Raw genomic sequence first — 26375 nt, 5'->3', positions numbered from 1 at the left:
GAAATCAGTGAATCCAGTGAAAGGTCAGCCAGTCACCCTCTTCTGAGCCAGTCAGGGCCAGTGCCCGAGACTCCTAGAAATGGTAGATGCCTTATTTGTCTCTGGTTCCAAACATTCACATTGGTGGCTTGCAGTGTCTTTATGGCTTCTCCAATGTGGTGGTAATTTTGTCCTACATTTCTGCAGCAAAGGTGGCTCACTATCTTTCCACAAGGGCCCATATGGTTCTTGGCTTATAATAGTTACATTATCTCCCATGTACAGCGCAAATCATATGTTTTGTTTCCCTTTACAGACAGCCCAATATGAATGGGACCTATTTCAGGAATATTTGTTTGTTATACTATAGATAGTATAAGCTGCTACTTCATCTTCTTTTTCACTGCTTTTCACCTAAAGTACATGAAAATTACCAAGGCTATGAGGCTGCTTTTTATCATGGTTTTGTGTCTCTGCTTTCCTGGTATTGTTTTGACATACTTCAGATGTGTCCTGTCCACCTGTAGATGTGACGTTTCTCGTTATTTCAGTCCGCAATCCATTGGGTTGCGTTTGCCTCCATGACTATAACACTCTCTGCTAGCTGACTGGATCTGTTTCCCAGGTCGCCTTGCATATTTTTTTCCACCTACCTTCTATTTCTTGTGTGCTATTGCCATCTGCCCTGTGGTTTGTGTTTGTAAATCCTGTAAAATGTTATTTGCTGATTCCATAGCCTGCGCCAATTTCAGAGCTGTTTCAAATGTTAACTGTCATCCAGACAGTAATCTCCTTTGCCTTTTTGTCATCATTAATGCTACAAACTAATCTGTCTCTTAGCACGTGTGTCAGGGACACACCGTAACTACAGTCTTGAGAGAGCTTCCTCGGTTCTGCCACAAATTCCGTTACTGTTTTCCTGCTGCCCTTGACCGAGAGTTAAACTTCAGTCATTCTACTGTTTCACTAGGTGTTAGGTTGAAACATTTTTTAACAGATTTCCTAGCTCATCAAGCTTTTGTCTACAGGCTCTTCAGGGATTAACAGGTTTCTCGTTAAACTGTAAGTCTTGGTCCCTACGCTGTTGACTGTGATAGCTTTCTTTTTAGAATCATCTGAAATACCATTAGCAGTGGAAAAAATAAGCTCTTTCACGGTATTCTTCCCAAGTTTGGTGTGGTGGATTAAATCATGGTGAAATAGTCCCAAGGGTTGTAGTCATTTCCCATATGTTTGTAAGGGTTTGTAGGCCTGACTTACAGATGACTTCACAAATCTTTCTCTTTTTTTTTTTTCATTTTTGTAAGTTCAGCTCTGTCTCATCGCCATGTGTTGTAGTGTAAAACCATACATACGTCAGCCTTGTTAGGTATTAAGAGTCTTCGTTCAGGCCAGACATACACATATGTCTGCAGTAGCTCTGCAGGCACCCCACTTCCTGCCGTTGCCAACAACAAATACACCTAAAACTAGATAGTTAAATCAGGAGATGTGTGGCTATCTGCCCACTCCCCCCAGTGGCTGTTTTTTTACACGCAAACAAGAAGGAGAATTGACAGCTATCAGCATTTCCTGGGAAGAAGTGAAGACTGCAGCAAGAAACCATCAAAGATGGAGTGTCGTGGTGAAGGCCTTATGTTCCACATGGAATAGAGGCATATGGCAGTTAGTTTAAACTTTGTATTCTTGTTACTGAATGCCTGGTTTAGGGTGTTTTATTCCCTAAAGCAGATTAAGAGAGAGAGAGAGAGAGAGTGTGTGTGTGTGTGTGTGTGTATATGTGTGCACGCCTACACACCCTGTAGCCTAGTGGCTTGAGCACTGGCCTGGGCTGTGGGAGTCGCAGGTTCAGGTCCCTGGTCTGCCTGATTTGGAGTGATCTGGGATAAAATTCTCTGCTCTAAATCAAGAGAGTTGAACCTGAAACACCCATATTCCAGCCCAGTGCCCTAATCACTAGCTTATAGAATCACTGTCACTAGTGGCAGCGTTGCCCCCTGAAGAGCTCAGTTGTGGAGCCCAAACTGTTGTTGTCCACTGCCTGGCTCCTGCTCCCAGCTGGGGCTCTGGTGTCTGGGTGGCCCCACTACTCAGCTCTGGATCCACCCTGGGCTTTCAGCTGCTCTGTCCTTCCACTCTCCAGCCTTCTCCTGGCTTGCAGTGTCCCTATCCTGACCAGCATCTGAGCACCACCACTCCGGGCCCAATATCCGCAGAGGAGTGAAAGGGGGCGCCTGGCATGGGAACACAGAAGATGGAGCCACAGGCGAGGGCCTTCCATTTGGCCTGATGGGTGTCCGCTGTTCCTTCCTGGTCCCAACTAGGGGCTCTGCTGTAAAGGCAGACCCCGTATCTGGCTCTGGCTGGCCCTGGGCTCCTGGTAGTTCTGGCCCTTTCCCTCCTGGCTGCAGAGCGTCATTGGAACTGGCGGGACTGGGGGGCACTCAGGCAGGTCAGCATGGAAATGCTGCCGGCTGGGCAGGGAAACACAGTTGCTGGAGCCAGGTACCAGGGCCCATCCCTACTGCAGAGCCCTCAGTGGGGACCTGGATGGAGCAGCTAATGCCTGGCAGGCAAAACGGAAGGTCTTCGTGGACTGGATCTGGCTTACAGGGGACCCCCTCGGTGCCTTAGCCTGCCACAAACTGTCACCCCCGATCTGGAAACAAATATGTCTCCCTGAAACAGTTCGGTAACAATGTTCTGACCAGCTGTAGTTTTGAGGTCCTTCAAAATGGAAGGTGCTGTACAGCTAAGCCTCTGTTTCATTGCTGTTAGAGTACCTTCCCTTACTACTTCATACCCTGCTTTCAAATGGGATCACTTCCGGTTCCTAGAAGAGTTTTCTTTATACTTGTCACAGGAACCGCTCGGGGAAGAAAATTGAAAAAAAATCACGTTTCTTCAACGATCATTTCCCTCATTAAGGGCCTTGTTTACGAGGGTTGTTACTTGCTAGGCCAAGGTTGATTTTCAGCTTTGTTAGCTGAACTTTAACCCATTGACATTAATAAAATAAATTTCTCTCTGAGAGCCGCATGTGACAAATGAAATAACATCTCCTAGGAATAGGTTTGAATCTTTGAAAAATACTTTACCTCCATGCCAGTGTCCTCTTGAGCCATCCTCCAGCAGGCAATGAAACCCTGTAAAATAAACCCTGTGAAATAAACCCTGTGAAATGGTTTTGTGGCTGATCAAGACAAGTGCATTTAAGCCGAGGGTCAAATATCTGAAGTATTTTTGTGCTCATTAGCTGGAAGTTTGTATGTGATTGAGGAGGATTTATGGTTAGGGATACTTCAATCAGGCCTTTGAATGAGTATGTAACTCCTACATCCATCATGTGCTCTTCTCTTTTGGGTACTTATATGGCCCCCCGGCTCTTTTTAATGCGTTCATCCTCACACACCCCTGTGAGGCAGGGCAATGCTATTATCCCCATATTTACAAGTGGGGAACCGAGGCACGGAAAAGGTTAAGTCACTTGCCCAAGGTCATTCTGGTAGATGAGGGAATTGAACTGGGGTCTCATCACACCCCAGGCTAGCACCCTAACTACCGGGCCATCCATCCTCTTAAGGGTTAAAGTTGATCCTACGCGATGATATTAGTTTCCAACCATTAATAAAGTTCTAGGATAAAATCCTAGTTCCATTGAAATCACTGGAAAAACTCCCAGTGATGTCAGTGGGGCTGGGATTTCACCCCCGGTGTCTCTGTGTTTCTACAATTTATTGCTTTTCCCTCAATAGCTATATTGGCTACTGTGGAGATACTGTGGTAATGGGGCCATAAATAGAAGGATGGAGGGGTGAGGTCTCAGGCGTGACTTTCTCTTTGCCTCTCTCTTCTTCAGGGAACGCAGAGATAATCTGCTATAACTTTAACATTTTGCCCCCTGGGTGCACATGCCTGGCAATCCTTGAAGCCAGTGGCAGGCATGTGCAATACTGAAGGGGCTCCCAGCAGCACAGTACAGCAGGTGGTTTTATAGGGTCACTGCAGCTGCGGCAGCGAGCCCTGCTGGAGACTTCAGGCTTCGTCTACATGAGCTGATGGGTGGGAAGTTCAGCTTCCATAAGGAAAGCAAACTCTGATGCACTGTCCATCCTATAAGATACAAACGAACCTCTTCAGCTGTATGTTTAATGGTACATCTGTGTCCTGCGGCTGAGTTAACATTGCTCCTGGAGTCAGTTTTAACATAGGCAACCAAAAAGTGAGTGGGGCTGGCTGCGAGCGTGGCAGGACTATGGCAGCTGGGAGATGCTATTACTCACCACATCCCTGGTGCAGCCTCTGCTGGCAGAATTCTTACAGACCCCAGGGAAAACTTAAAGCTGCCTTGCCTGGGAGTTCACCGTCCCTGGGGACAAAAGCTCCTCTCTGACTGTCTCCCCCTAGCAGTGCAGGAGGGACATGGCACTTGAGGCCAGACTTTCAACTGAGCTTCTGCTTGGACTTATTGTTCATACCCAGAATGTGCATGCACCTGATCTCTGCAGATGTGGGTGCCTACCATCTGCATTTTAAATATTCCAGCATCTGAACACGAGCAAGTGTAAGAATTTTCACTCATCCAGTGCATTGGGAGAAGTGGGTTTTGCAGCTGAAAAATCTCAGTCGTATATGAACAGGTGATGAGAACCATTCAGTGCTTGCACCTACGAAGTGCGTGTGCAATGTTGTGTATTCACCCACAGAGCCCGGGAGTGGAAATTCAAACCATTTAAGTGCTTCCCTAAAGACTTAAAGAATATTGTCTATTGCGATATGTTCAGGACACAGTTGTCCAAGCATCGCATAATTATTAAATCCAAAGCTTTCTGGACATTGGAATGTAACACTACTTTATTTCTTAGAAATAACCCACAAGAAACCAAAAACAAACAAAACAGACTGCTCCCTAAGGCAAAGGGACTTACCTTGCCATAGGCTGGCTCTTTGAAGACTGACTGACTGGAGCCCCAGATCACATGCTTCCCTACAACGCCCCTAGCATGCAAGCAGGACCTGGAAACCCCTTAACTTAAAGTGATAGCTTGTAATTTTTAACACAATTTTCAATACACCCCAAATTCCTTTGGTCCAAAAATAAGCATGGAAAATTTCATCCCCAAAAGTGATTGTTTTCAGTACCTGTGTGTGAAAACAGAGGGTAATGGAATACTGTTACGTATCTTCTCAACCAGTGCCTGCTATAGTGATGGCTCATTCCCTCAGGTGTTCCCAGCTGGTGTCAGGTGCAGATACAGAAGGATAAAATTAACTTCCATTGACTTGTATAGTAAGGACACTTCATACAATATATGCGTGCTGGAATGGAGAATAATGTGAATACTTAGGTTGAGAGCTGAGTTCAGAGCTATAAAATCATCCTGCCTCATTGGCTTAATGCGCTGGCAATGTTTCATACCCATTGTATCCAACCCTGTTGCTATGGGAGGAAGCAGTGAATCAGCACAAGTAGGTAGCCAAGTTTCAGCTGCATACAACACTGTGTGAAATTGAATGGTCTTCTACAGATGTAGCACATGCCATAAGCAAGGAGGTGATCCATTGTTTGTCACTTCACACCCAGATTTGTGGCAAGTTTGTGTCTAGGTGTCATTTATTCCAGCTCTGTTGAACCCCATGAAAGTTGTCAGTAATGCAAACTAGCCATCAGCATCAACACAAGATTTCAGTAGCCATCCGGGAGATTCCCCCCACCCCTGCATCACCTCTCAAATGCTCATAAATGTGTTGTAACAAATACATGTGGATTCTAAGCCACATGTATTGCCCTTTGTGAACTATCCTATTGTTAACTTAGGTACTGGTAGGTTTAAAGAGACTCTTGGCATAAACTTCCATTATTTAAAAATACTAAAAAAGACCCAACCTATTCTGTCCTAGCAACTGCTTCAGTGATTTTTTTTAAAGGCATTTTAAGCAGCATGTAAGCATTTGGGCTCTTGGTTTGCTCCTTATTCCCACCATCCATGCTGCACAGCTGTGTAACAGCTGGGCTGACCTGGCGCCATATGATGAAGACAAAAGGACAAAAGGAAGGATGGGGGTAAAGAGGAGAAAGGTGAGATGAGGAGAAGATGATGCAGTTGCTTAGCTTTGTCCTGTGTGCATTTTAATGAATTGTCTATTCTTTATTTTATGCTTATCTAATTGTCAGTGTCTCTCTCATAGGCTATAGCCTGCAACAGACAAAGGGGGGAAATGTTGTCGTTACACAACACTTTTGTGTGGGGTGGGGAGGTGGATGAATTTATATACAATAAAATGGTTTGTACTTCAAAGCCATGTAGTTTCCTCTCAAGGTGCCACAGGATTATCTGGCGTATTCCCCAAAGCTAGAATAGACATGTGCTGTTTTGCACAGCCCTTAAGGCTATATTTCAAATGAACGTGAAATTGAATTTAGGAACTCATTTCTCGGCAAGGACTTCAAACTTTTAATTTATTGGTACCCCTTCGGGAGTGGGAAGAAGGTGTGTGTGAGAGAGAGTTACTTTCACAGCACAGAATGGTGTCCGGTCCAGTGATGTGCTGAGCAGGAGCTCTGTAGTTCCGGTAGGTGACACAATGCTTTTAAAATAAGGAGACCGGACGAACTGGCAAGTCATTCAGTGGAGGTCTGACAGGGACTAGGTGATATTATTATCTGCTTTCAGAGAAGTCAGTGAGGAGAAAGCAATTATATCAGAGGGGGGAACGAAAAAAACAGAGTGACTGGAGTCTGTATTGTGTTAACTCTCATTAACCAAATGGCGGCCTTTGAGACATCCAGAATGTTTGGGCAAAAAAGCAGAAGCAGCTTGGGCTTCATTCTGAGCCCGCTCAGGCCAGTTTTGTGCCAGCGTAACTCCACGGACTGCCATGCAGTTACTCCTCCTTTGCACCCATGTTCCCAAGTGGAGATTCAGACTCTTGCTGTGGGCGGTTTGTTTTCTAAAGGACGGCTGGCTGGGCCCGAACAACGCTCAATTAAAGCTGAAATCAATTCAGACAAAGTTCATGTGTTGTTTTCCCAGCCTCACTGAAATGTTGTTTTGTCCCCACTTGTGGCATCTCATGCAGCTGACTGCGAGAATTTTAATAACCAATGGGAAAGCCAGCTGGCCTGAATTCAGCCTGCGTGACTGATTTGTTAGGAAGGCCACAAAGCTTGATCCAAATCCTGACTCGTTGAGTCGTTTGCTTTATATGCTACTGTTTAGGAAGGCAGCACGTAGGAAGAGTCAGTGGCTCCAAAGGAGTTAGGCCTTGTCTACACTACATATGTTTTGCTGGTGTAGCTATGTCAGCAGAGCTCCATAGTGTAGACAGGGCATATGCCAACGCAAGGAGGCTTTCCTGCCAGTGTTGGACCACTACCTCCCTGAATGACGTTAGTTATGCTGACGGAAGCACTCTTCTGTCGGAGTAGTTGTGTCTATGCTGGGAGTTTTGTCATCATAACTATGTGAGCTAGAAGGTGTGGTTTTTTCACACTCCTGACTGACAGCTATGCCATCAAAACTTTGCAGAGTAGACCTAACCTTACTCCCAGTTTACACCAGTGTAAGGGAGAGGGGAACAAGACCCTAGTATGTATAGTAACAACTTTGTAAACTACATGACACACTCCAAGTTGTGGCATTAGGCACCCAAACTTTCACTAACATTTTTGCACAATTCATTTAACCTCCTTTTCATAAGGCTGTGAGAGATATGGCAATTTCCTGCAGTATCCGTGGGAAACCTTACTGAATTGAGTTTAAGTATGTTCTGGGTCCGTTGTATTTAATGAACGGTCTGTGTATTCTAATGGGTGGGATTGTATGTAAATTCTGTGGGGGGAGATGTGTTGTGAACCCTGGGAAGTGTTCTGAACTTCAAAGGACTGTACTGAGAACAATGTACCAGATGTGACTGGACTCTTGGGAGAAACAGTATCAAGCTGTTTGCTTCTGGAGTCTCTAGGGAGAGGTGAATGCAAATCCCTTACCTCCTGGCTATGCAAAAACCAACCTTTTGAAGCTATGATCTGAGGATGGGACCGCTGTCTGCTGATCATCTGTTCCCAGAGTCTCAATATCAAAGGTCCAACTGCATAAAAGACAAACTAACCTATTCATGGGGGTGATAGTTCGGAGCTCAGGCTGTTAAGAACTTGTAACCACAGATAAACTCTGTGGTGGGGTGTGAAGGAATGACTCCTATCAGAGCCCATGTTGGAGTTGTAAACAGGGTAAGCTAGTTAGCATGCATGGAAGTTTTATTGTTTTTAATGTTTTCTCTGTAATGCTTTCACCTTTAGTATAAATGTGCTTGCTTAGGAAGAGCTGTGTGGTAACTTGTAACTGCTGGCAATTGCAGCTGTTCATAGCCTTTGGAGAGAGAGCAAAGCACAGACGCTGGCCTGTTTACGCTGTCTGATTTACTGGGAATATTGCCGTGAAGGCAGTGAACTGTGCAGACTGGAAAAGTCCCAGTCAGGAAGGAGAGAGACAAAGGTCTCTGCTCAAAAGAGGTGACAGCTACGGAACCAGGAGCCTGGATGGCGTGCCCTCTAGGGACTGCAGAGGGGAGATACAGGCACAGGCAAAAATGTACCTTATTTTTAAGCTTCTTTTTTCTGTGTTCTTCACAGTCCTTTCCTGTCTTACTGAGTGTGGCAAGTTATCTATTCTGCAAAGCCCACAGAGACAGAATTAATTATTTATCCAGAGAAAACGCTCTCATTTAACATCTATACCTAGAAAGCTACCACCGTGGGTGGTTTTTTTTTGTTGTTGTTGGGTTTTTTTGGTTAACGTGTGCATTTATTTATTTATTTATTTATTTCGGTCCCTATTAGGAAACGCCTACAGAGAATGCATGGGAAATGGGACATGGGCTTCCAAGATCAACTACTCTCAGTGCGAACCTATTCTGGATGACAAGGTCTGTATCTCTCTTTCTCTCCATTTTTCTAGGTGTTGTCATTTTTATCAGCATACTAGAAAAGAAGGAGCGTCTTGTGGTTAAGGTGCTAGTCTGGGACTCGGGTGATGAGGATTCTATGTCCCAGTGGGACCTTGGGCAAGTCATTTACTGTATGTGTCAATTAAAAACGGGGAGGGTATAGTACCACTCCCATTCTTTGGTTATGTCTGCACTGCAACCAGTGGTGTGACGTCAGCACATGTAGACGTCCTCAAGCCAGCTTGCTCAAATAACAGCACTGAAGTCACAGCAGCACCGAATAGCCGCTTGAGCCCATATCCTGAGTCCTGGGTGGGTTCAGGGGCGTGCATGGGAATTTAAATGTGAACGTTTTTGGAGGGGCACATTAAACACACACTAAAGAAAGGTTCACGTGACACCACCACCCCCAGATTTCTCAGGATGTCTCTAACAGGGACACCCAGGAGCAGCTCCCCCGGGTAGCAGCACTCTCCCTGTCTCTGCCGTCCAGGGAGGAAGGAAACAGCAGAGCAACTGGCTGTCGGCTGAGCTCCTCCTCCCTACGCCCCTACATCTACAGCCTGCTGCTTTTCCTACCCTGCTGCTGCAGTCCCAGTGCTGCTGGCTGCTTTGCAGAGCCCCGCTGAGGTGAGTGGGGCGGGAGGGGTGGGTGTGTGAAGGCAGAGGCAACGAGGGACTCCAGCAGGGGGTGAGGAGCTCAGCTTTCTCCCTCCCCAGGCTACAGGGACACATGGAGATTTTTTTTCAGGGGCGGGGGAGACCATGCCCTTGCTTGCCCCCCTCTCTGCACACCCCCTGGGTGGGTTTGTGCAGCCGATGCTGCCGCGGCTTCCCTGCCATTGTTGCTCAAGCTAGTTCAGGAGTGTCAACACGTGCAGCCTAGACGTACCCTCAGTCTGTCTGGTCTGCTTAGACTGGAAGCTCTTTGGGGCAGGGACTGCCTCTGACTGCACGCTTGTGCGGTCCTTAGCACAATGGGGCCTGAATGTCGTTCGGGGCCAATAGCTGCCACTGTAATACTGTTGTTACTACGACTGCTGAACTAATCTATTCACTGCTGCCTGATGGGTTTTTACCGCCTGGTCCCGCAAGGTACATGGCCTCTTTCATTCCCAATCCTCAAGCTCATTTTATCATCAGCAGACACAGGGAGAGCCCACAATAATGGAGTCCTGTAACGGAAGGGTTGGACTGCACCTGCCTTTAGCAGAGCCAGCACACCCTGTAATACACGAGAGCTTACGGAAAGGTTATGCCTCTTTGTTGAATTTTACGGACTCTTTCAAGAAGGCTGGAAGCTTTGTGGGAAATCCTGTGTTCTCAGATTGGCAGCCTCGCCTCGTAGATGAAAGGGAAGTTCACCTTTGCACAGAGCACAGGTTCAGCGCCCATGTGCTAATTTAATCCTTTTTGTTTCTCCAACTTGTAGTTTGTAAGTGGTACCTAGGCTTTGTGCTAGCTCTTTGCCCAGGGGTGAATTTCACTTCAGAAGCACAGGGATTTACGGATACTACTTTGTTTTTTCTCTCCTTTCCTGGAGAGGTGCGAGGCCCTTTACAAACATATGCCAAGATGAAGTCCCACCCACCTGAAGAGTTTATAATCTAAATTAGCCCTCATTCTAGCAAAGGAGAGAGGGCAGGGAGGGAAGCACCAAAAATATCTGGCTCATGTTCAGAATTCAGTTGTTCATTCCAACTTTTTGCTTTCGTTCAATGTGACTTGTGTGTTAAGATGGATTAAGAGCAGGTGTGAAAGCAAGAATAGACTGCACAGGACTCGCCGTATTGCCAACCCCAAGTATTCAACATTCATGAGTCAGACAGAGCTCCCAAAATCCTGAGAGTGCCTTAGAAACCATGATTTGTTTAAAAACATAAATAATAGGCTGCTTTTCATTTCCCTGTTGGTTGGTTTCCGAGCCTTTAGAGTACCCTCAGGTCACGTTTTTCAAGCTCTTCCCTGCAACCCTGTGGGCTAGACACTTACATTTATTTTAAAAATGAACCCTGAGCTTCTCTCACATCCCATGACTCCAGGAACTGGGGCCTGAAGAAAAGCATTGCATATTGTGAGACCTGCTAACGCAGCAGGAGAGGTGTTAGTGGTGGTAAGCTCGGGAAAGGAGGTGAGCTTTAAGGCAGAAATTGGAGCTGGCATGGGAGAGTATGTCTGTCGTGCCATCACGGGAGGTGATTTGCACTAGGAGTGCAGTCACAACCCATGACTTTTGTAGACCTATCCTGAGACTGACTGGCGCACTGGACGGGGGGGACAGCTCAAGGCATCGAGGGTGGCATAAGGAAAAATCAGTCACCAGTGGAAGGAGACAAGGGACTCATTACGATTTAAAGGAGTGAGTAGAGCCTAGTGCACCGGGAGAGAGGGTAGGTGGGAACAGATGTTCAGATGGAGGCGGGAACAAAGCCTTGAAGGTGATTTTAGTGCAAGAAATATGTTTCCTTTAACTTAGGTCAGGCAGGTGTGGTGCACTCAAGCCCAAATACTAATGTTTGCTGTTCCTGTCCAGGGAAACACATTCTGAACCCACTTCTCCTTTTTCTTGCATGACTTTGAACAATTAACATCCTCGTAAAGGCAAATGCAGATGAGCTTTGTTTGCAGGGATTTGATAGGTGTTGCCACTGCAGTAGGGGATTTTCTCCTTTGCTGTTTGCTTTAAAATCCTACAGCTATGATAATACGGTAAAACTTTTTAAACCTATTCCTTAAGTATATGAAAGCTGTGATTTCCCCGCCCCGCTCCCACTCCCCAGAACTTTCTGTGTTTGCAGAAGCTTAAAAACTCATTTAGTAGATCCTTAAAGGGTTATGACAAACTTTACAAGTATTAAAGTTTATGAATATTCCTGAAATACCTAACGGGCGCTCAGATGTCAGAATAAAACTTGGGTTGATTTGTGAAAAAATGTGTTCCCCACAGATTCCTTGTAATCCTCTTTTTGATTAAAAGTGAGGTGCACCCACATGCATTCCCTATTGTTACTGAATAATCATAACAGATGCCACAGATTGGCGAGTTGGTGCCAAGTGACCGCATCCATTAATCTGTTTTTAATATAAAAAGGTGCCATTTTCAGACCTGGATGCTTAGGCTAAATCCTTATCGTCAAAGCAGGCTGGGCCCTGATTCTTCAAATGTGACTGGTGCACCAGGAGCAGAACTGGAAACCCTCAGAGCCAAAAGCAGAAGCTGCTACAGCTTTTGCTAAAGCTAGCTCCTAGCTGGGGCAGTAACAGACACAGGGAGTAGCGGGGAGAGGGGTGGCCTTTAGCACACACTCACGAGGGCGTTCCACAAACACACATGCTTAACTTTTCTCTCAGGAATAGTCCCATTGAAGTGGGGCCCCTTATGTAAATAGGGATGGCTAGCGCATCATACTCTGGCCACTCAACTTCCAAATTCCCCCTGGGTGATGGGCAGTGCCCCTCTCCCTGCACTTTTGGGTGACCAGGAGTCCTTATCATCTGATGACTGTTTGGTAGCATCCCGGGAAGTTGATATATGGTTTTAGCTCAGCAGGTTTGCACCTCATGGAAACCTTCCCCATACCTGGCCCAAAGTAACATTCTCATTCGCAGGCCGTGCGAGAGTGCACAAGGCGCTGTAAAAGGGGGACTTTCTGTGGCTTCTGTGTGCACAGGGCATGTCTGGTTTTGATCTGCATACGCTTGGCGGGCGACCATGTTCTGACATTGCTAAGAGAGAAGGGATGAGAAGTAGCTGCTTTAGGAGACAGAGCAGGAGCCAACAAATGTGGCTGTGTATCAAAATGGGATGTCAAAGCCCCCAGGAGCTTAAAGGAATATTTTGGGAGAAAATACAGAAGCCTTGAGTTAGCATAGACAACTGGGCTCCTAGTTTCCTTTGTCTCACAGGTCAATTCAAACCAGCCCTTCAAGGGACTCTAGAAAATTTGTGTGTTGTGTGCAGTAAGACCAAGGCAGCAGACAGTGTCAGCACTAACAGTCAGGGCTCCTAGACATGATAGTTCAGTGCAGGTACAGGATGAAATCTAGACTGACCAGACACTCTGCAAAGCCTGCAAAGGGGTTCAGTAGGGAATCTGCTAGAGATACCTGCCCTTTCTGCAGGAACTATCTGGGGCTCAACCAGCAGAAAATGAGATCAGGGTGGGGAGATGTGCTCAGTTAAGAGGAGCTCGGTTACAGGCAGATGTTGAGTCATTGGCCATGATGGTTTGGAGAGATTAGGGAATCAGACTCCAGCTGGGACAGGGAGAGTCTCTTGAAGGAAGAAAGAAGTCTAGCGTTTATTTGAACTCTGACTGTAAAGAGACCATTTGGACCAGCCCTGTGAATCCAAGACACTGAATTGGTTGTCCTGCACCTGGTCCCAGTTTAACTGATAGAGGCTGACTTGAAACGATGTTGCTATATGTGCAGCATGACCACGTTATCGGTAATGATTGTCACTATGTCATATCAGCCAATCAGTCCCATTCTAGTGTGTGTAGCATGAGCTGTTCCTATCTGGTCGACATGGCTGATAGGTCATGGCCATGTTGCTCTGTATATCACGTGACTCTTTATCCACTTGTTAGTGTTAGGAGCTGCCTCATGAGCTAGCAGCAGGATTTTATCCTGGTAACTTCAGAAGTGCAAAACTGACATCAGCTACTTGAACTGAAGACATAATCTGTCTGGCAGCAGTAGTAGATTGTTATCCTCTATGTGAGCAAGACATTGGGAAGGGCGGGGTTGGGGCTGCAACATAGAGTTTACAAATGTGGTACATTAGCAGAGCTTTCATTGGCTGCTGGGTGGGTTATGTTGTCTGTAGGAAAAAAATTGTCAGCCTTTCTGCAGCACTGGTTCTGTTGCTCCCGTTTCTACACATGATGTAGGGTGACCAGACAGCAAATGTGAAAAATCAGGACGGGGTGGGGGGTAATAGGAGCCTATGTCAGAAAAAGCCCCCAAATATCAAGACTGGCCCGATAAAATCGGGACATCTGGTCACCCTAACATGATGTGAACTCTAGCATAGGCGGACGGTGGGTGGCTTTCCCATCACAGCAGCCCAGTGTTGTACAGGCACTAATATCATGCGTCTCTCTATGGGTTCTGAGTTTGCCTTGGGGAAAAAATCACCGACAGCAAAGGTGGTCCTTTTTCCTCTCCAGTGCCAGTGTTTGAAAAGGGAGTTCCTATATCCGATGAAGCGAGCTGTAGCTCACGAAAGCTTATGCTCAAATAAATTGGTTAGTCTCTAAGGTGCCACAGGTACTCCTTTTCTTTTTGCATATTTATGAAGTTTGTCTTCAAAACTGTAACTGTAATGTGTGCAAAGTTAAAATAATAGGCATGACGCAAATGAGATGAGTAATATCTAATTTACAATGTAAGCTCTTCTGGGCAGGAGGAAATATTATATTATTTCCAGAAAGTGCTTAGCACTCAAATGGCATTTAAGCAAAAAACTTACAAACTCAATGAAAAATTGGAACAAAAGGAAAATGTTTCTCTTTATTTTAAGATTTTTTCAGTGGAAAATCCTTGCTGGTTTTCTACCAGTGCTACTGTTCATTTTAATACTGCATTCCTAATACCTGCTAGCATGGGGTATGGGCTGCTTTTTTCTGACTGCAGCTCACAGACTGTAATCTTTTATGTATTTGTTGTCAGAATTAATTAGTTAAACACAAAACTAATCCCCTTGATTTCAATGGGCATATTAATGTGCTTAAAACTAGACCCGTGTTTGCAGGATCAGGGCCTAGCTGATTTATTCTTACAATACCTGTGACAGAGAGAAATGTACATTAAAGTTTTCCTCAGAGCAAGTCTCTGTCAAAACTGGGTGTAGAATTTGGGGGCTCCCAATCCTGTGCTCAGATCACCAGATTCCAGCTCTTTCAAATCTTTATGAATTAAAATACAAGCTTGAAGGATCAGGCCCTTAGTTTGCAAAGTGCTTCAGTGACACAGAATATTATTTATTATTATTTATTTTTATGAGACAACTTTAACCATTAGAATTAATATTAGGGAAACCAGCCTGACCTTAACACACTTAACATTAAGCCTGACCTTAATACTGTTATTTGTTCAGTAACACTTAGCTACTGAACAAATAATATCTGGACATCTAACAAAGAAAATTAATTTTGCTGTCTCGTTTCCTGTCGGAATCATGAGAAGTTTGTCTTTCCAGAGTCATGCCTTTGACGCCCTGGCTGGCTTTAAGGTGTGAAAATTTAAGTAGTATAAGCCAGGTAACACTGAATCCTATTGAAATTCCACAGAAAAGTTCTGTTTGGCCAGATCTATATGGAAAAAATTCCAAACTGAAACATACGTTGTGGTTAGAAGAACTGCATTTTATGTCTGGACAATATGCTTGGCTAATCCATAAACTGTAGCCCTTGGGTTATTATAATAACATCATCTTAAAATCAAGAAAAGTAATTATAGTTTCCTAAACTGATTAACTGTTCCTTAATGTCAGTGCTCAGAGACTCATGCTGATTTAATCCTGTTATCTCTTTACCTCCAGAGGAAGTATGCACTCCATTACAAGATTGCTCTCATCATAAACTACCTGGGGCACTGTATATCTATAGGAGCGCTTATTGTTGCCTTTATGCTTTTCTTGTGCTTGCGGTGAGTAATCTATTCATATTTGGTTAATTTTCTTGGGTGTGTGACGATCTCATGTTACTCAGTCTCTCTGATAACCTCCCCCGGATTGTGTATGGTGTTGAAAAACTCTATAGATCTAATTCTTCTCACTGTGTATGCAGTTTCCACTGATTAGTGAACATATAATACATCAGTGATGTGCTACTGCTCTGAGGGCTAAGACCCCTATTTATATTCAGAAGTAAAACTGAATGATTTAATGCTACAGCAGAGAACCTGTGAATGCAAAGAACCCTTGATAAGGGAAGGATACGTGAGCTGGTATTTGAGTGGGTCAGCTTGCAGATTGCTATGCAAATGCATGGAAATGAGGCGTGTTACATGCTAGCCGATGAGTAAGGGCCTGATCCAAAGTCCTCTGGGGTCAGTGGGAGTCTTTCCTTTGACTCCAGTGGGTTTTGGATCAGGTTTTACTTGTTCCATCACCCCCGTTAGATGGGATGAAAACTCACTAAGTGTTTGGGATTGTCACCCCCAGTGACTAGCCTGCAAAGAATAAACCTTGATCCTAATTGCAGCTCCCCTGGCTCTTGTACTGGCTCTCAGAGGAAGCACTATACATTGGCACTTGAGAGAGAGATGCAGGAGCCTGCCCGTGAAAAGGAAGGGAGCCTCCCACTCAGGATCCTGGGACTGGACTAAATCTCTGTTTTGGTCACATGTGTTGTCCTTTGACGAAAACCCTTGCTAGCACCATCCGTGTTCATTTCTGCTAAGTCCCTCCACCAGCCTAGCCAGCTTTCTGAATGGATGTGCGCATAATCATCTGCATGCGGTCAGGAGCTGCATGTGCGAACTGGGCGTGAGCCAATTCACTCAGTGGAGTCTTTCCATTGACTTCAGTGGATCAAGCCCACCAGGACAACTATCAACTTCCTTCGCCTTTTACAGTGCTCAGAAATTATCCTTCTCCCATTGAAATCCTTAGGAGTTCACCTAAATAGGGACTGTGCATAAACTGAATAAGGACCTTTGGATTTCTCTTCTGTGTAGGTTCTTATACCACCATCATCACTGGGCAGCCAGGGCCCCAGACTAAGGGGAGGTGAGTCACTGAAACCAGATACGAGCTCTGCTCTGGGAGCTGGGAGCAGGAGAAGTTACTACCATGAGAGCAAGGCCCGGGGAGAGGATATGGGACTTCTGGGGGACACATGTGCTGGGGGAGAAACAGTTGAAAATTACCACTGGTTAATTTTACGTCATTGACTGTTTTCAACTGGGAGCCATAGTTGTGTGTGGTTTTTGTAGGGATTACGTGATGGACATGAAGGGATGCAGATGGCGTGAGTTAACATTGCTGCAGAATTTGGCCTATCATATTGCAGAGCCTACTCAAGGCCCTGCTTTTGGGCCACCCTACAGAGAGCAACAAATGTATCAACATCTGACCCATCATCTTCCCCTGCCCTTCCCTCCCACCCCCAAAATTCTTTCATGGAACATCCATACTTGAGTAGTGGAAGAAAAAACATTAACGTCCAATATATCTGAGAGCTCTCCAAGAAGGGAATCTGACATTTCAACCTTCCAGACTCTTTCTTTATTGTTTCGATATCACTGATCACCATAATGTCTGGGCACCTTGCTTAATTTATAGCTAATAAAAGATGCAAATAGTTCATTTTAACTACATTCCCTTTCTGAATCTAAATCTTTTATAAATGCCTAAGTAAATAAGGAAGCCTCAGTTAGATAATTATTTATAAATGTATAATTTGCCTAGCTTCTAATATAGAAGTAACCTAGTTGCTCTCTTCTAAATTAGTTTTTTGCCTTGTAAACCTTGAATGCAACCCTTAAGCCCAGCAATCAACTTCAGGGTTTTGAATTAAAAATGATGGCAGTATTTTAGTGGGTTCTGTTCTCAATAGTCTCTTATACCATGTTCATCACTGTAGTATCTGCTTCCTTTATAGATGCCATGAATTAATATATTACCTAATACTAAAGTGTCTTAAAATGATCATCCAATGTACCATACAGCACATATCTGGGTTATTTTAGTATCAAAAGTCCCTACGAACATTGCACCAGATCCTTGGGGGGGAGGGATAACTCAGTGGTTTGAGCATTGGCCTGCTAAACTCAGGGTTGTGAGTTCAATCCTTAAGGGGGCCATTTAGGGATCGGGGCAAAAATTGGGGATTGGTCCTGCTTTGAGCAGGCAGTTGGACTAGATGACCTCCTGAGGTCCCTTCCAACCCTGATATTCTATGATTCTTGGCTGGTGTAAATCAACATTAAGCTCCATTGATCTCAGTGGTGCTGCCCTCAGAGCCGCTGAGGATCTGGTCCATTGTCCATGATCCAGGTTCCTGTTGTGCAGCTGTTCTTTTTTTTTTTTTTTTACCCCAAAATTATCTCACACATTTTCCCTAAAAATTTATTCTACAAGCAAAACAGCAATGGCTTTTTTCTGGGTTTTTTTTATTTATTTATTTATTTATTTATTCTGGGTGTATGAGGGCACTGATTAGATAGGAAAAATAAGGGAACTCAGAATATTCTTTCATAAAATAAGCAGGACTACATGCTACAAACAGCAGTAGAACCATCAGCCAGAACCAGACCTAATCATTTCTAGCTGTCTTTCTCTTCTCCCCTTCCCCCTCCCAAGCCATGTCCTTAGCTCTGTGACCCTCCTTACTCTGGCATTCCTGCTCCCAAGCCACAGTTGCCATGGAAGGAAGGCTCCCATGGATGGGGAGTACGCTGTGGAGCTGCTGCTCCGTCTTCTCACCCCAAGTCTGTCAGCTCTTCCTTTGCTCTGGCAGGGCAGGTAGAAGGGAGCATCAGTCCCAAAGCTAGTAATGGACTCACAAGTCATTACTACCTGATGACTCTTTAATGGCCTGTGTGAAATAGGGCTGGGGACTGTCAAGTGAGTACCCAGTGAACCAGATGTCCCTATCCGAGATGCCAATGCTCTAACTGGCAAAGAGGTTAAACTACCATCTCATTCCTTAAGGTGGTCCCTCAAGGTCCCGGCTGAGGCAGCGCCGGGTAAACCTGTGCTGTTTTATGGGCAGAGCAGCGGACCTCCTTCCCTGGTGCTGCCAGTCTGACATCTGTTCACGAGGAATAATAGCCATTTAAAAGAAGCAGCAGGCTCTCTCTGCAGGGGCCAGGTGCATTTGTTCCATGCTGCTCGTCTTCTGCAGTGTGCTTTGGAGTATGACTCATTGCCGATTGCATGGTGCCTTGCTACCACGTTAACGCAAAGGCTGCATATTCTAGGCACGGATATTAAAGGCCTAAGTCATCCCTCTGCAGACACAGATCCTACCCACACATAACTAAGTGCAGAAGCCATTAAAGCTGGGTTTTTCCACTAGAGGAATCCTTTTAGAAGACAGCATTCATGCAAAAAGAAATATAATGAGTTGGTATGTATCCCTTTGCTGTTGATCAGAAGGGAAAATCTCCTAATTTCCACTCATTAAAATGTGGTTAATAGTACCCTGAACCGTGGTGTGATGGTTCTGCTAAGCAGGTGACGACAGTTGCCGTCAGCCCCTTTCCCCGCTGCACATCCCCTTCCTCCTGGCGAGGTGAGGGGAAAGATCCTGAACTGGGAAGTGGCCAGGCTCTGAGAGCATAGGGTTGCCAAGCATCTGTTTTTTGACTGGAACCGTTAAAAGTCTGGTTAGCAGCGCAGTGTGGGCCCGGGGCTAAACTGCCTGACCTGGCTCCGTGTAGCTCCCGAAAGTGGCCGTCAGGTTGACCTGCAGTTCCTAGGTGCATGCCATCCCTAGGGAACCACGACCAATGGGAGCTGTGGGGGCAGCACCTGCAGGTGCAAGGGCAGCGTGCGGCGCCTCCCTGGCCGCCCATGTGCCTAGGGACCATAGGAACCTGGTGTCTGCTTCCTGGGAGCCACGGTAAGCGCTGCCGGGACCCAACACCCCCTCCCACACCCCAACCCCCTGCCCCAGCCTGGAGTCCCCTCCTGCACCCAAACATCCACCCTCATACCTCAACTCACTGCCCCTGCCTTGAGCCCCCTCCTGCACCCCAAACCTCTCATCCCCAGCCCCACCCCAGAACCCACATCCCCAGCCAGAGCCCTCACCTCCCGTACTCCAAGCCCCAGCCTGGAGCCCTCTCCTGCACCCTGAACCCCTCATTTCTGGCCCCACCCAGAGCCTGCACCCCCAGCCCAGAGCCCATACCCTCCCCCCCGCTCTCCAACTCACTGCCCCAGCCCGGTGAAAGTGAGTGAGGGTGGGGGAGAGTGAGTGATGGAGGGAGGGGGGATGGAGCGAGCACGGGGCGGGACCTCGGAAAAATGGTGGGGCCTCGGGGAAGGGCGGGGCAGGGGTGTTCAGTTTTGTGCGATTAGAAAGTTGGCAACCCTATGAGAGCAGCAGCTTCCCAGGTAGCCAGGAGCTGGAGAGAAGCTGAATTCGAAGCAGAATCCTCAGGAACCATATGCAGAGCTGCGTGTGGACCAGGCTGTGACTGGGTGCAAATCTGCGTGGGACTTGGGGGGGAGCAGCAGCGGCTGCGCAAGGAGCCAGTGGGGAGGGGCCCCAATGAGAGAGACTAACTGGGCCTGGCTTAGAAACCCGCAAGCTCCTCTTTGTTTGACTGGAGACTGGACTGTTGCGGGCACCCCAGGCACTCGGCCTGAAGAGTCCCATCTCCACTGGACTGCCATAGGGGCCCAAACCAGAGCCGCTATTGCTCACCTGGAGCTGTAACTGTTTATGCCTCTGTGCCAGGGTATTTGCACCTTTCCCTTTCCTACCAGCCCTGGTAAATGACCCTTTCCCTTCGCAATGTGTCTGAGTGGTTTTGGGGACCCAGCAGGGCTAGCACCTATGATGCTTGCCTTCAAGTGGTAGTACACCTGACATGTGACGGGCCCCCTAAGGGGTTTGGCAATCATTTAACTCCCTTGTAAAATGCTTTCCTTCCTGTAATACCAGGATGCTGTGAAAGCTTGCAGCTAGACAGCTGTCAGTGACCATTATTAGCACTCGCCAACCCCATCGCCATGATCACTGAGACCCGATGGCCAGGAACCAATGTTGTTATAACTTTTGCTCTGGGGAAAGCCTGCATCTTTGCTGTGCCAAGTGTGGATGGTAAAAATCTGTGAATTTTAAGAACTCTAGGTGGACAAGGGAAAACATGAACTTGTGTTTGAATGAGTCAAGCTACAGGTTTTACATGAAAATGAGGAAAATCTTAATGCGCTCATTATATAAGTGCAGCCTTGCAATATTATAATGAGGATTTATCAGCCCAGGCACAAAAATCTTCTTGAGACCACCCTTCATGCTGTGGTGGTGACTGTGGGGGGAGGGAGGAGGTTTTGCTTGCCTGACAAAGTTACTGACCTGGGGCAAACAGAAGTTTACAAGGTTGGTGTAAGTGTAGCCAGGCTGTCCAGTGGTTGAAATAATATGCTTTAAGTATTTGTAGAGCTGGTCTCATTTTTTCTAACTTTCAAATTTTTCCCTTTTTTTTTTTTCAAAATATTTTTCAAATGTTTTTCATGAAAATGTTTACTGGTTTTCAGCCAGCTCTAAGTGTCTGTGGGTATGTCTGCACTAAAATAAAAGACCCACGGCATTTCTGCGGCTGGCCTGGTCAGTGGGCTCGGGCTGCGGAAATAAAAATTGCAATGTAGACATTCGGGCTCTGGTAGACATGCGCTCAGCAGTCTGGGCTCTGAAACCCCATGAGGGGACTAACCAAGATTCCTTTAGCTCCTTGGTAGGAGCCTGTGTTTTTGGAAGAAGAAGCGTCCAAATCTCCATTCCCCCAAGTCACATGAGTACCTTTGACTGTCTCTTGATCCCGTAGGCTGCTGAGAAACCTCTGCCAGCTGATGAAGTATCGCTGGTAAGGATGAAAGAGGATGATTAAGTGGCATACAGAAACCAGTCAAGGGAGAGGTAGCGCGTCCCTGCAGAGATGGCTTAATAACATGGAGTACGAGGACATTGCAGTAGCAAATGCTGAACACCGGGGAATTTACCAGATTGCACAGAGACCTTGCACAATTAATACCGACTGAGACTTAAAAGTTCACCGCATTTGATGTGATCATAGCAGTATAGGTTCAGACATTTACGCATCTGAATATACCTTTCTGTACTCATGCTTGCAAGGGAAAAGAGCAATTCCCTGTGATGAATGCAATGTAGCAGGTGTGTGCGTTATTCCATTCTCTCGCTAACCTCATTTAATCCACTTCTGCCTGCCAGTTATCACAGCAGGGCATGAAAAATGAAAAATACTCTTAAATGGTAACTTAAACAAGTGGCATATTTGAGACTGTATTGCAAAAGCTGGCAGTGCCGTGATGTGTTAAAAAGATGCTTGGGGACAGGCTGAAGCTGAGCACTCAGAGTGTAGGTTTGAGAATGCAGAATTCTGCACTCTCCATTATGCATTTATGTTAAAGGTTCCCCTCCTGCTGCAAGACTGAAGGAAAGATCTCTGCAAAGAAACGCTACCTAAGCAGATACTAGAGAGGCGTTGTTACAGCCTTTTTCGGTAGGGAACGAAAGAGCTGAAGTTCCTATAGTACTTAAGCTGCGGAGTGGTCCAGTGGCCAGGGCACTGATCTGGGAAACCTGATTGCTAGTACTTGCTCTGCCACATACCTACTCTGTGACCTTGGGCAACTCACTGTCTTTCTCTTTCCTCTCCCATCCTTTGTCTGTCTAGACTGTACGTTTCTCAGGGCGGGAATTGCCTCTTATTATGTACAGCACTTAGCACAGTGGGGTTCCAATGAGACTTGGGGTATCTAGGTCCTACAGTAATACAAATCATGAATAGTGTAAATATGCAGGGCTGTGAGAATGGACAACAAGCTCTTATAAGCCAAATCTAAAACAAGCCGCTTTTTTTTAAAACTTCCCTGTTATTGCTAATGCTGGTTCAGCTCTACAGGTATTAGCAACACTGAGAGCCCCAGCATAGCCAGGGGTGCCAGCCTTTTAAGCACCATATTGAATAGGTCTGCTTTGTGCAAGATTAGATTACTCATTTCCTAAAATGCCAGCAGCCCATCTACACCAGTCCTCCCTCTGTTGCTAATAACCATGGAGGTAAACTAGTCTTGGAAATGCTGGGAAAGTTTCTGAAATATTTCCCTATTGTCGACAAAGTTGAAATTTCAGTTTTTACCAGGATAGTGGGAAGGGTAAATCAGCACCTGTGAGCATCATTTACTTTACAAAAGACAGTAACATAAGGCAGTGGTTCTCTACTGGGGTACGCGTACCCCTGGGGGTACACAGAGGTCTTCCAGAGGGTACATCAACTCATCTAGACGTTTGCCTCGTTTTACAACAGGCTACATAAAAAGCACTCGTGAAGTCAGTACAAACTAAAATTTCATACAGGCAATGACTTCTTTATGCTGCTCTATATACTGAAATGTAAATACAATATTTATATTCCAATAGATTGATTTTAGAATTACATGGTAAAAATGAGAAAGTCAGCCATTTTTCAGTAGTCGTGTGCTGTGATACTTTTGTATTTTTGTCTAAGCAAGTAGTTTTTAAGTGAGGTGAAACTTGGGTATTTGAGACAAATCAGACTCCTGAAAGGGGTGCAGTAGTCTGGGAAGGTTGCGAGCCAATGACATAAGGTATTTATGAAAAGAGTGACCAGAATGAATATTTTCAAACCTGGGTCCCTAAAATTAGACACTTAAGTAGAAAAGTCCTGATTTTTTCCCCAGAAATGTTGAGCACTTGCAGCTCTCATTGTCGTCAGTGTAAATGTAATGTAGATGTTCAGTGTATGTGTGCACACAGTTTTCTATTTTATCTAATCTAATTTTAGGGTTTTGTCCTGCCACCCATCATCATAGTATCTGGATGCCTTCCAAGTAAAATTAAGAGCAATTGCAAAGTCCCTGTTGGACTCTACAACACTCTGGCACTTCTCCCTTTATGGGGTAAAAAAAAAAAATCTACTTACGGTATTTGTTGCTTGTTTTATTTGCCTGATTTATTTGTGTTAGTGTTTCAATTTTATTTTGCAGGGTGTGTTTGAGTCACTGGGGTATCAGTGTGAAGAATTACCTTGAACAATTTTCTTCTGCAGCCCTTTAAAATTGTGCCATATTTTTAGTAGAAATCATAAGACAGATGATGACAAATGCAAGAATTTTCTGGGACGTGTGTGTGTCTATATAAAAACATGAGATGTTATCATATAATTAGTGATGTACTTACTGGGAGCAAAAAAACATCATCTGTGCAATCACTGCTTCAGTATTAAATTAACTTTCTCTGATCCATTTCTGCACAGAACGAGGAAAGGATAATGAAGCAGTGCCATGCCATGCACTCAGATGCAGCACATTAAGTCAGCTATGGGACAAAATCAGCCTCAGTGTTAGCATACTGAATTTCCAGCTTTACAGCTTGTCTAGACCAGCTTTATAAATCATGCTTTCTAAAAATACATGGTAATGGCTTCTACCTGGACTGGTGACTACAGTGTACGGCAACAGTGTAAGGTATTAGATAAGTCTTGGAGTACACCCATTAATGCTGCCTATATGACCCTGATACGTTAAAACTCCTTACACACTTTGTGATTACAAAAATTGAGAATTTGGAGGAAGTGTCAGGATTTTGTAGTGCCATAGTTTCTGCTCAGTAGAGTTACTTAGGCCATTTCAGTAGTGTTGGTTTGCTTTGAATAGATCATGACCCTGGTTCAGCACTGAACATAAGCAGCTGCTTGAGTCCTTCTCTATTCAGCAAACCACTTACACGCACTCTGAAGTGCTGTGCTGAGTTGGGGACTGTGTTCCCAGGCTGATCACTCGTGCGGCGACTGTGAACGTGTTTTCTTAGCATTTCCCATTGTAAAAATCCATCTGTTTGGGAATTGCTACTGGAGCCGTACTCCTCTGTTGGACTGTGTAAGATATGCCTGAACTATGGGGAAGATTGAAAGGCAATTTAACCCTTTCATTTCCAGAGAGCAGAAACCCTCAATGTATAGCCATCCTCAAAGGTCTGTACTGCTGCACTCCTCATTATTCACCATCCTTCACTGTCCTCCTGGCTGTTGGCACATAGCTTCTTCCTATTGCATACATGGCCCTGTGCTCTCCTATTGGCTGTCACGGAGAGCCCTCTGCTCTTCTGGGTTTCCTTGCCTGGCTTCTTAGCTCCCGACCCATTCCTCTGCACATGCTTCAGGGTTCCAGTTCTGTGCCTTCTTTCCTCCAGCCAGCTGTTCCTGTTCCTTTCTTTCCTCCACTCCTCCTCCTGCCCGAGATTGCCTCCCAACCTTCAGGCCCAGAAAATTAAAATCAAGAGCGAGGGGGTGAATCTGGATAAGCATAAGCATGATAGTTACACAGCCACAATTTGAGACATTGGGAATCAGAAAAACCAGAAAGTGATCAGTGGATCAGACCATGAACTAAGCCAGCTTTATGTGAGAACTCTATACCATGGAACAAGTGCACGTGATGGCATTTCCTGTCATGCATAGAGGACTGGAGCCAGTATTTTTATCAAATCCCTAGATTCTTCCCTTTTTAAAATTCCATTTTTCTTCCCTTCCTTTCTTTGTGTGCATTTTATACTGTAGGTTTACTGAACATACCCACTATTTTGTAAGTTAATTTTCTTGTTTTGTTTCCCGCATTTGCCAAAATCCAAAACTCTAATTCTTTTTTTTCACAAATATCCAAGGGAGAAAAATTTTCAATAAAGGTAACAACCTTGAAAGACTTAAACTCATGATTAAATAACCAAACAAAACGAAAATAGAATTAAAGTACTTAATCACATAATTAAGGCTGTGTGTCTGTCACGGAGGTCACAATTTCCGTGACCTTCCATGGCCTCCGGGACTTCTGCAGTGGCCAGTGTGGCTGACCCCAGGGCCACCCAAGTAGCTGGTCCCAGGGCTAGCTACTCAGGCGGTCCTGAGGACAGGCACACGGGGTGCTGCTGGAGCGGCCCCGCAGCCAACCACTTGTGCGGCCCCCAGCCAGCCGCACCGGCAGCTGCTGGGGTGGCCACAGGCAGCTGGTCCAGGGACCTCAAGAGCAGCAGTCCCGGGGGCGGCCATGGCAGCCACTGCTCGGTGGCCCCCAACAGCTGCCCCCAGGGACCATCTGACAGGGGCTAGTGTGGCTGGTCCTGGTGGTAGGGTTGCCAACTTTCTAATAGCACAAAACCAAACATCTCAGCCCCTCCCCCTGTAGACACACACTGCCCCCCCTTACCCTCCAGGGCAAGGAGAAGGCAAGGAAGAAACTGTAGCTGCCCCCTGGGACAGGCCAGTTTCACATGTCACCACTTGCTCAGGACAGTGCTCCTATGTACAGTGCCACCCAGCCCTCCAGTGCTCTGCACTATTGCTAATAATAAACATTTACAGTCATCTAGTGCTACAGTTGTTCTTCGTCTTGCATTGTTTACACGGACATTTCAAAACTCGGAGTAATAGTGTTCGAGTCTTAACATGTGAAGTCCAAAACAGTGCACAAACTCTGCATGTGGCGATTAAGAATCAGCTAGAATGCAGAAGAAATGAGCTTCAGAAAAGGCAGCAGAGCTCAGGTCCTGTTCGCTGGGAGTGGTTTAAAATACTGTAAATATGAAGTATGTTGAGCCCTGGCCTGTGTGCGTGTTGCAACTGAACCCAAGCCTTGTTTAGTATTAGTCTATTTACATATTAACCCTTGACTTGACTGTCTCCCTCTCCCTTCCTCCAGCACATTAAGCTCTAACCTCAGTAATTGG

General features: G+C 45.7%; 1 protein-coding gene across 6 annotated transcripts in view; it reads left to right on the top strand.

The window, feature by feature from the left end:
- Positions 1–26375, top strand: part of CRHR2 (corticotropin releasing hormone receptor 2) — a 246317-nt gene that overhangs the window by 134390 nt on the left and 85552 nt on the right. For 5 of the 6 annotated variants that reach the window (XM_073334745.1, XM_073334747.1, XM_073334746.1 and 2 more), the window contains 2 exons: positions 8822–8907; positions 15476–15582. The exons of the other annotated variant lie outside the window; for it this stretch is intronic. In XM_073334745.1, coding sequence (XP_073190846.1) covers positions 8822–8907; positions 15476–15582 — 193 coding nt within the window. The remainder of the gene's footprint in view (positions 1–8821; positions 8908–15475; positions 15583–26375) is intronic. 6 annotated transcript variants of the gene reach the window in all.

Source organism: Lepidochelys kempii, chromosome 2 (genome assembly GCF_965140265.1).
Source record: "Lepidochelys kempii isolate rLepKem1 chromosome 2, rLepKem1.hap2, whole genome shotgun sequence".
NCBI classification, from domain to species: Eukaryota; Metazoa; Chordata; order Testudines; family Cheloniidae; genus Lepidochelys; species Lepidochelys kempii.
Note: the sequence above shows the minus strand (reverse complement) of the source record. Positions and strands in the feature narration are given on the sequence as shown.